Source organism: Pteropus vampyrus, unplaced genomic scaffold, assembly GCF_000151845.1.
Source record: "Pteropus vampyrus isolate Shadow unplaced genomic scaffold, Pvam_2.0 Scaffold75, whole genome shotgun sequence".
In the NCBI taxonomy this organism is placed as follows: domain Eukaryota; kingdom Metazoa; phylum Chordata; class Mammalia; order Chiroptera; family Pteropodidae; genus Pteropus; species Pteropus vampyrus.
In genome coordinates, this window is record NW_011888856.1 from 3,771,188 (window position 1) to 3,782,194 (window position 11,007).

Sequence of the window (11,007 nt, forward strand, 5' to 3'; positions counted from 1 at the left end):
TTGGAGGGGACACAGAGGACGTGGTGGGGGCAAACTCAAGTGGAGAAGGAAGGGAAGGAAAGCAAAAGAGGTAAAAGGCACATCCCAGGATGCAGTGGAGCTGATCGAAACCCAGCCAGTTCGTTTCGGTTATCGACATCCATGGCTGTGTGCTTTCCCCCTGATATCCGTTACCTCAAGCTCCAAACCACAGGAATCTATTAAAAAGAGACCCCCTAGGACACAAGGAGCCTTTGCCACAGACAGTTACGTGAAAAAAGTATAAGATACTTGCTTCCGACTTTGCCCTCTGCAGGTGTGAAGACTCAAAAGGTACAGGCTGAAAATCCTGACCTAACAGAAGACCCTAAGCGCACACTTTGCACATGGCTGTCACTGTCAGGTGCTCTCCCAGCTGGAGGATGGGGCAGGCCTGTCTGGAAGGGCTGCATAGATGAATACCAGGAAATGCTCCCATCTAGACTGAAGCGTCTCCATTGTTTCATGATTCTTTGAAATTAAAAGTCTTGAAGGTATTAAAATAGGAATAATACCCCCTAATAAAAGGAAGGAAATGTATTCTTCTATATGAAATGTGTCACATTGAAATGTTTCTCTTTCAAACTTTTCTGCTATAATTAAACATTGTATCTTAGAGACACATTTGGTCCTTAAGAGAAATAGCGAGCTTCCACGTCTGAGTGTATCTGTAAACATATGACTTTTAGATCAAGCATCTCGAAAATTGTTTCATACGCTGGCCTGAGATTTGCCCCTTTTTTCTAGTTTCTCCAGCTCTGTCAGATTCTCTCCCATTCTCCAGATGGCTTAATCAAAGCCCAAAGGGAGGGAACCAGCAAGATGGAGTTTTTTGGAGGCGTGAAAGATGTAGCATGGGTGGAGAAGTTAAGAAATTCAAGATCAAATTTGGTTTGCAGCAAGAGGACTGGGGGTGGGGTTGGGTAGGTGAGGCTGCAAACACATGAACTTTGGCAAAACATTAAAATTCTCCGTTTTTTGTATTTATATACTTCCAGTTAGTTCTCTACTCGCCATTCTCCCAGTAAATGGGTGAGCACCTGGGAGCACAGTGAGGGGCCACCGCTCACAGTACAGAGGGACACTAGGTCCCAATAAAATCATGCCCGGAAGCACTTCCAACTTTCTGAAACAAAACAACCCCAGACAGGGGTTTATACCAAGGTTTTGCTAAACCTGCAGAAGCAGAACGAGGAAAGGCTGCCAGTGAACACGCCGCTCTGCTCCGAGCCAGCGAGGTCTTGTTTGGAAGGTTCAGAGTGACCCTGAGTGATGCCCATACCCCCGACAGAGACTCGGGCTGCGTGGGGCCTGTTTTCTTTTTTTTTTTTTAACAGACAAGTCTTGTTTATTCTGGAAGTAAATACCTTACGAATTTTATTTACTTAAAAATACGTACTATTTTTTTTTTTCTTAAAGTATGGAAACTACTTACTACTTTAAGCATTTCCTTCTACCCTTTACTTGAAATGAAGCATAATCTAGCTGATCGTGGTTTCCGGCCACCACAGAGGTGTCAGGCTGGCACGAGACGACCGCGCGCACTTTGCTTCTCTTCAAAGGTTAAGTGGAATTCCTGGGAGTCATTCGGGTCCCAGGTGCTTCACTGTCAGACTGGGAGCCGGACCTACAGCAAAGAGCTCAGCTCCCAGCAAGAAAGGCAGGACCGGAGGGCTGGGCAGACTGGGCTCTGCTGGGCTCTGCTGGGCGCTGGGCGTGTGCATGAGCCGGGAAGGAGGGCAGGCGGGGACAGCGAGGGCTGAAGAAAAGCTCACATTCATTGAGTCCTCAGTGAGCATGCGCCCCGTGGCCCAACGCCGAGGTCCCGACTGGAACACGCAGCAAAGGTGTAGGAGATGGTTTTGGGGTCCACAAGCCGTACCGGCCTCCCCAGCTCATACTGCCTGGCATCCACGCTTGAAGGTCTAGTTTCAGAGCACTGATCATCCTGGTTAGAGAGAAACCCCCTTATCTGCTTCTGCTCCTTCCAGCATGTTCTAGAGCTCCCAGCTCAAGCACCCAAGGCCTGTTCTCTAGCATCTCCCAGCCCACAGCTTTTAGCCTTTGCTCCACCCTCAGCTCTCCCTCCCCTCAGCCTCGATCCCGGCCTTGCCCTTGCTCCGAGGCCGCCCCATCTCCCATTCCCCGGGGCTCCCTCCGAATCCCGCTCGCCTCTCCTCCATCACTCGCCCCTGCTCGCGTCAGTCTCAGACCTGCCATCTCCGTTTCCATCACTTGCCACTCCTGTTCTTAGCCCAGTATTTTTTTCTCCCAGAGAGAGCCCCTCTTCCTGCCATGTTCTCCAGATGGGGCTGGCGACCCGTCCTCCACCCCCATTCCTTCCCGCTGCTCCTGTCTCCAACGTCTGGAGATCCAACTTAGATGCTGCTCTTTCCGTCCTCCAGTTCTTGGAGCCACAGGCTTCTTGTCACGGACATGTATCTTTTAAATTTATTTTTTCACATTTACTGTTTCTTTAAAAAAAAAAATCTATGTTGAAAAAGTGCCTGATTTTTTATAAACGAGGTGGTAGGTGGAGTTCGCGATGATGATGGATATTTAGAGAGCACTGAGTTTTGCGCATTTGACCTTTCCAAAGCCCTGCCGCGGGGTTCGGGTTTGGACTGTTATTATTCCCCCGGCTGAGCAAAGCGGGCCCTGTCTGGGTTTTGTCATGAATTCCACAGTGTCATGTGACACGATTTAAAGAGCTGGCTTTATTGGGGGAGGGGCAAACTTGCAAGACTGGGCTTGTTTCCTGAATCCGGTCATCCCACCGAGTCATCCCGGGTCAGGATGGAGTGAGCCCGTGGGAGCCGGCTTGTTGTCTAGGCAACCCGGAAAGACATCCGGGGTCACTTTTGGCACCTGCGCTCATGAAACCACAACCCCCGGTTTATAGATGCAAAAGATGCCGGAGAAATTACATGATTCATCCAAGTCCCACACTCATCCCATCCCAGGGCCTAAATTCCAAACGAGTTGGGCTATTTACACTGCGAGGAAGGAGGTTTTATGAAGCAACGAGGGGAGACCGCTGCTCCTGTGACTGGGCCTCACTTTGCACCTCTGAGGAGTAAGGTGGTGGTCCGCGAGGGGCTGGTTTTCACCTTCATTGTGCTGGCTCCCCCCGACCCGCATCCTCCCACGCTCCGTTTTGGTGAATCGGAAGCTGTAAGGACCCCTGCAAACCACCTGCTTTGCAGGAGCCTGGCTGTGCCCAAACCCCACGCCAGAGAATTAGTAGCCAAATTAAAGGTCACCTCGACATTTCACAAGTTAAAATGCTTTATAATCGCTGGTAATGGCTCACGGTACAGATAGCTATAGGAATTCTGAGAACTCGTACCTCAACATCAAGATGAAAAAAGGAGCTGTTTCTTTAATTCTTATTATATAATTTTTAAGAAACGCTTTAATATTCTATTCAACTCTTTCCTTTCTCCTCTTTCTCGCTGGCTCTAAAAAATAAGTGAACCATAAATATGCAGGATGTAGAAAGCTGACTTTTCTTATATCTAATAAAAGCCTTGGGGAGTAATTGAAATAAGTTGGCGTGGGGAGTCAGGTTACGTGCTGCATAATATCCAAAGAAGATCTATAGTGAGGAGAAGCAGCAGTGAACAGGAATGGAGAATCAAACCAGAACATTAAATAATGAGTAACTAGGAGAAACTAAAAAAAAAAAAAGAAAAGAAAAAGTTTTCTTAGAATTACATCCTTAGGAAAAAACACTCAAGCAGCATCTTCTAAGAAGTCCTACTCGACAAAGTGCACATTCCCTCTATTTCTAAGGGTTGCAAATTTAAAGAAAAGCAAGGCAATAGTCTCTCCTGCCCTCCCGACAACTATTCATTAGACAAAAGCCTCACGGAAGCCACAGGTTTTGCGCAAATTTTGACACGCTTGGTTTTTCACGAGTAGGCTCTCCTCCAGTCCCTCCGTCCCCCCTTTTGATCTCCACGTTCGGAATTTTGAAAGAATATTGTCAAGATGGCATACCACAAAAGGAGAAACATCTCCTATAAATGGTACCGAGGACCTTTTGGAGTGTGTCACTTTGGTCTTTTGGATTTTACAAAAGGTCGCTGTATTCGTTGTGGGTAGACAGTGATGTTGAGTTGACACGTTCGGGTCTCGTGGAGAGAGAAGAGAAGGTGTCACGGGCACGTGGAGTGAGCAGCTCGCAGCCTGTGACCGGGGCGAATGCTATTGCTTATCCCTCGTGCTGAGCCGATGCCCTCGGCTGTGGGACCTCGGGCCAGCCCTGTACCGTTCCTAGACGCCGTTATTTATTTCTAGTTTCTTTTTTAAGGATATTTCTATCTAAAAAGAAAATCTTTGGGAAACAGAAAAGTAAAAACTAAAAGCAATCACCTATAATTTGTCAAACATCATGATTTGGGTGTGTTTTCTATGTACAGCTGTTTTTCCTCAGTTATTTTAAAAAATGTAGTAGAAGTTAAACTATACTGCCCAATTGTACCTCCTAGGATTTCTTCTGGCAGCGTTCTGTCTTTCTAAACAAAAATATATAAGCGTGTAACCATCGTTTTCTAGAACTGCAGAGTATCGCATGCAGGGGGTTTTGTTCTTCGGTTTCGACAGCCCGGGCTGCGTTGACAGGGGACTTCCCACAGCTCTGGGCCTGTGAATTTCTCACTGAAGGCGAAGAGCAAGCACAGCGAGGGGCTGATAGTCACTTTGGTGATTCCCGGCCAGGTTCGATGACAGCTTCCCTGTAAACTGCTGGTCGTGTTCACACGCAGAGAGGCGAGGCCGACCTCCTCCTGTAGGTGATCTCAGACCGTAGGCCAGTGACTGTCTTATCTTTGTTGGTGTCTGGGCCGAGCCAGACGAGCTGGGAAGAAATTCCAACTCTTGCTACTTACTGTCTCTGCGATCTAGGACCAGGTTCTCGGTCTGCGTATGCTTCTGTTTTCCCAACTGTTACAGTGGGGACATCATTACAATTCCTCAATTCTGAGAAATGTATTTTAACAAATTTAATATTGGGTTGAGTGTGGTAATCAATGTGTGCTTTGTAATTTTTCCTCTCAGAGCTGTTACAATCAGTGGCATCTTGGAACTGAAGAACTATAATAATATTCGACTTTCAGTTTGTTGAAAGGACTAGCTGAAATAGTATACATAAGTATGCTTAGCTCTTGTGAGAGATCAATAGATATCGGCTGTTATTTTATTAGTGAAACGTCTGTTTTGTTCTTAGAATAGAACATTTTGCGTAGAGTGTACGTCGTAAGAAATTCGTAGGTCATTATACGTAGTTAAAAGTCGCACTGCTTGGAAAATTCCTCCGCATCCTCGTTAATCAGAGATGGCCCGGGATGGAAAATAGCTTTACCTTCATGTGCCACGTCTAATCTGTTGATGGTGATTGTCAGATGTGCTGTGTCGTGAGAACCGCTGGGGCAATTCTGGGTGTAGCAGACAAGAATGTCAAGGTCGATCAGAAATATCTTCCCTGGGCTGAGGAAGATGGAGTGGTGACACACAGCCTGTTTGCCATCTCTGCATTATGGTGTCACAGGACATGACTTGGCAGTTCAGTAGGCACTGGCCAGGCCATGGCTTATCAATCAGGAGTTTCACCAAAATCTTGTGGCCATGGCTTGAATCTGGGTCCCGGGTAGGAAGTGAGAACCCCACGGGTAAGAAGCCAGCCCAGAAGACACAACTATCCTGGGCAACCTGGGAAGCTGATGGACACCTGCAAGCCTCCACGACACTCTAGAAACACGTTCCTTTCCTTAACGGCTTTGGGGATTTCAGCCACTTCGCTGTTTTTCCTAAAATTCCGACCCTGGTAGAAATGTGGCAGACTTTACACGAGTGGAGAGGGCGGAGTCTTTGCAATGACCTTGATTTGGCTCAGCTCCTGTTCTGCTAATGGTTACTTAGGTCCTTCCTCCTGGGCCTTGATCACCCCGCACCGGGGCCTTTCTAGAACCTGTTGGACGACTGACCTGCCCCCTCGCCTGCGCCTGACTGTGTCTTGTTCTTGTCCTATTTCGCTGTGGGGAAAAGGCCCCAAGCCAAGGTCCCCTCTCTCTGAAAGGGCCATGGCGTCGGAAAGGGAGACGATTCATTTCGTCCCGTGGTCCTCGTTATATCTAATCCTCAGCTCTCGTGGCACTTCAGAAATGAAATCCGCCATTAAAGGCGCCTCGGGGACGCATAAGCGGAAGGCTACATACCATTTTTGGAAAGATTCTGGTAGTCTCTGTGATTGCAGTGGTTTCTTTCTCGTAAACGGAGGTAGAGAGAGTTTTCTTTAATTCTGAAACAAATAAGAGCAACAGAACATGTTTTTCTTATGGGTTTATAAAAACCATGGCGAAAATGAACTCGGAAACTCAAACCTCTGCAGACACATCTTTCCTAAACTGTCAGCGTAAGAGCCGCGATAAGGGACGGTCCTACGAAACGGGTCGCGTGGATGTGGCAAGATCGAACTCTCTCTTGTCGGGAAGGCCTCCAGAGTCGTCCCTCTTTAATCTCGTTTACCCAAAGCCGCTTTAAGTCCCTCGAGCAACTAACTGGTCCTCTTTACGGTCTCCGTTATTTTGAACCCGACCCCATTCCCTTCCCCCTTCCGGTCGCCGTGATGCCGTGGCAGACGCGCACGTCCTTCACATCCATCTCTCCTCTTGGTCCGTTTTAACAGAACTTTGACTAGGACATGTGTCTGCCCAGAAGGATGACTGCTTTACCCAGCTTCACCTGCTGGGATTGGCCTCTTCACTTAGGTATGGACGGTGAGATAAAAGTGGAATTATTTCGCAGCAGTTTCTGGGAATGTTTCTTAGGAAACGATTGGCAGGTGGCCCCGTGCTCACTCTTTGTCCTCCTGCTCCATTCTGCTGCCGTTTTAGACTGTGGGGCTTAGTTCTATACTGGGAAGGCAGAGCAGTGAGCTGGAGGGACCTCGAAATTCAGTAGATCGAGCTCCCATACCGGACCTGGACTGCACGTATCTGAACTTTTACATTCGAGAGAAATAAACTCCTGTATCATCTTATGTAACCACCCACATGTTGAATCTCTTTGTTACTTATCACTGAATCTAATACTAATAGACACAGAGATAAGAGAGAAATTTGTGACCAGCGTCAGGCCATGATTGCACATATTTTAAGCCATTTTCTTGGCTCTTCTTCGTCCCATCTTTGATTTTCTATGCTTTTTTGGCCAAGGTTTAATTTAATTTAAATGTAATTGAATGTTATAGTCTCTATACTTTAATAGGCTTCCTAAAATCCTTTTTGAATAAGACAGGGTATAAACTAATGAATAATGATCACACTCAGAAGTATTGGATCACTCCTCAAATGTATCTTCTTTTCATTATAACTTTATGTCTCACAACCTTGCATAAATCACTGCTAATTTGGAAGTGTTACCTAAGTCTCGCTCATTGTATGATACTGTTTGACAACTGTCTCAGTGAAGCAGAAAGGTAAGTGTGTATCAGGCCTGGACACTGGGATGCACTGTAAGTGGCAGTCTTTTTGAGGTCTGAGAAAACTTATAATATTTCTTAATAGAAGACTAAGTTGTCTGAGCAATATTTCAAGTCTGAGCAATATTTCAAGTATGGGATTTTTTTGACTTATTTTACTTTGTAAAACCGAAGCTACGCATGCACATAGTTAAAAACAAACAAACAGACAAACAAACAAACAATCTAGTTCATTTTACCGGGTGATGTTTATTGAGACTTACTAGGTTCCAGGCTCTGTTCTAGGTACCTGGGTCATATCGATAAATAAAAAACAACAAAGACCTCTACCCCTGTGTTGCTGACATTCTAGCCGGAAACAAACAAACAAACAAAACCCACTAAACATCACGAACAAGCAAATCATAGAGGAGGATGCTAGAAGGTGGTGTGAGCCGTAAGAAAAGGCAGGCAGGGAAACTAGGATTAGAGCGGCCAGAGCGAGCCTCACCGAAAGGCGTAGGGGACAAAGATTCAAGGCGACGGGGGCCCTGCAGAGCCCAACGGCTTACCCGTTTACCTGAGGCAACACCTCACCCCCCTCCCTTCCCATCTCCATGCCCAGCCTCAACCAATGTCCACCTTAACTGACTAAGTCTTTTGGTATTTTCTTCCAGTCTCTAAGCAACACACTTCCAAGGCTACTTCTAGATCGTTAGTCTTTGGTGTTATCTATTCATTTCTCCGCTACCAAGAGGAGGACTTAGCTCTTCACAGTTGATTTAAGATTGCTTTTCCTTCCCTTCGCAGCCCTTCTATTTCTCTGGAGTTAATAGCTGCCTATTGTTTCTTTGCTTAACTTTTTAAGTATTTATCATCAGTTCACCCTCGCATCTTTTATAGTTGTTTGGTCCCTTTTCGGCACGCTCCGATTTATCAGGTAGCTTATCCATTTCACTTCTGTGTGTGTGAAAATCTCTCCGGAGACTTGCCGGCCTCTCACCCCGCTGCGTGGCAGAGATATCCTGGGAGGGCCCTTCCTCCCCATCCTGGGGGTTCTCTCCACCTCTTCGTGGCTTGTTAGATTTCCTGTTTCCTGGAAGGCCACACTGTCCTTGTTTTTGATGGAGAGCTTTTTAGTAACTTTTGAAGGATGTGTGGGAAGTAACATTATTATTTTTTCTAGAATTCGTATATCTGAAAAAGTTTTTATTTTTTGACTCGGTCGCCTCAATTTCCAGTTTTCGCATCCTATTTTCCATCTCTTTGTCTTTTTCTCTATTTTCTGGGTGATATTCTCAACTCAGTATTTCAACCTTTCTATGACAATCACCCTATGTCACTAGTATAATTTTCAAGACATCTTTTTTCTGTTCTTTGAATATTTCTTTAATTTTAGCATAATGTTCTTGTTACACAAATAAAATATTGTCTGTTACCTCTTTGAAGATATTAATTTTAGTTATTTTTATAAGTAGGATATTAATTAAAGCTTTTAAATTTTCCCCATGAGCAAACAAAGCCATAGTCTGTTTTCTCGAAGTTGTCTTTTTTCTTTGTTTTCATATTGTCTTCACGTTCAAAGTTTCCCTCAGATGCCTGGGCTGTGTGTTGGCTTATATTTAAAAGTGGAAACTGGTTGAAAATTCAAAAGCTGATGGGAAAGTGGGCCCCTGGGTCTGACTCACTGACTAGGACCTCACTGTTGGCGGGCTGGGCCTTTCTTGGGGAACCCCTGTTGTTCATGCCTTCGGGGTTTTCCTCTTGGGATGTGCGGATCCCCCAGGAAAGGATCTCCCAGTCCCCAGCTGGGTCGCCGACACTCTGGGGCTGGGGGCATGTGGTCCCCAGCATTCAGCATCATGTCTTTTATAGGGTGTTCCTCTCTCCACGTATGTCTGGCGCCTCCCAGCCCAGAAGCCCTTGATGTCAGCCTCTCCAGAGAAGAAAGCTCTGGTCCTATACGAGAGTGAGGAGGAGGAGCTGCCCACCTGTGCAGAACTGGGAAGGGATCTAACTGCTTCCTCGGCAATCTTTCAACCGATGCTCCTGTGTGTAGCCTCGGCCTCCTTTCTAGAGCTGCCGCCTGTAGCCAGTTCCCAGTCCTGCAGTGCTCCCGCTGCTTGGCGACTCCTCCTGCCAGTTCAGGACGAAGCTCTACTGAGTTGACGAAGTCAATTACCACTTGTCCTTCTGCTTTCTGGCTCCCAACATTTTGTGGGTTGTTGGCTCTTCCTGTTTTCTTTGTCTTTGTGGACAAATTCCTTTATTGTCGCTTTCTCACGGTTTCTCAAGGGAGAGAAGTAAATGCTTTGTTCAATCTGCTGCCTCACCCAGAAGCCTGAACTGATTACAGCCTGCATTGTTTATGCCCTCCATCTGCCTGGACTGTTTTATTCTATTTCGAAAAAGCAGATGGGAAACGGACCTTAGATCTGAGTTCAATACTAAAATAATTTCATGGTCAATAAAGAGGGATTACTTTCCTTTGGGAAAGTAACTGTTACCAATAGTTAGCCATACGTGTATTTTTGATAATTCTAAAAATGGAATTTATGTACCAAAATATTGCATTGCTCACGACCTGCTCACGGAGAGTAAGTAGTGTGGATTATTAATATTATGGATACAGTTAGTTGCACGTTTCATTATAAGAATCCAGAAATCTTTACCATCGGCGAATAGTTTCATTAACATTTCTGACCGGAAATAGCATCACGAGTTTTGGGATTAAGGCTTTGTAGTAAGTAGGCACTAGGAAGAATCTCATGTAATCAGATACTGTTTTCTTTCACCCCATCCCCCACCTCAAATATATAATCTCTCTTATAAATTCTAGAATCGAATTTGTCGTGGAGTGCTAAGGGATCCCAAGAAGACAGACAGATCAATACAGCATTCTGAGAAGCCTGTAACACAGTGTTCTGAGAAGCCTACGAATCAAGAAGATGGCTTAATAGAAAGTTATCGGTATACAGGGTCAGCTGAACCTGAATTAACGGGGTAAACTGAGATACTGTGCATAGCAAGGTTAGCAGCAATGGCCGCTCTGGTTTTAAACCCCTCCTCCTGCTCCCCTCTCCCTTGTTGGACGAGGGCTTCCCAGAGCGATTTTTCTGTGTCTTCTTCCCTCTGTTGTGCATCACAACCCAGTCCCATGGGCTGGTATAAGGGGATGGCTTCAGTCCTACAACCTGTGGGGTGCACGGGAGGGGTGCTTGAAAGTTCTCTACCTCGTGCCTTCCCCGGTGCCTCAGGTACTGGGAGCCGGCTTGGACGTGCATTATATTAAATTCCCAATTTTATCAGCTCCATGTACTTACTGCAGGGCCCAGGAAGTACAGGCATTTTGATTGGTTGGATTTTGATTTCTAACGCCCAAGTTTAAGATGGGTGAATCTCAGACAGAACGTCTACTAATTGCTTTCCCCAACATGGGCTCAGGTAACACAAAAAATCACTTTCTCTGAGAGCTTTCTCATGCCAGCTTCCCACTCCCTCCATCTCGCTATGACTAAAAGAAAAAC

The 11,007-nt window shown here is 46.0% G+C and overlaps 1 protein-coding gene across 1 annotated transcript in view; it reads right to left on the minus strand.

The window, feature by feature from the left end:
* The window catches only part of AOAH (acyloxyacyl hydrolase), a 148,581-nt gene that overhangs the window by 46,709 nt on the left and 90,865 nt on the right, over positions 1 to 11,007 (minus strand). Inside the window, exons 13-14 of the mRNA XM_023532035.1 lie at positions 7,002 to 7,006; positions 6,237 to 6,319 (exon numbers count right to left, since the gene is read on the minus strand). Coding sequence (XP_023387803.1) covers positions 6,237 to 6,319; positions 7,002 to 7,006 — 88 coding nt within the window. The remainder of the gene's footprint in view (positions 1 to 6,236; positions 6,320 to 7,001; positions 7,007 to 11,007) is intronic.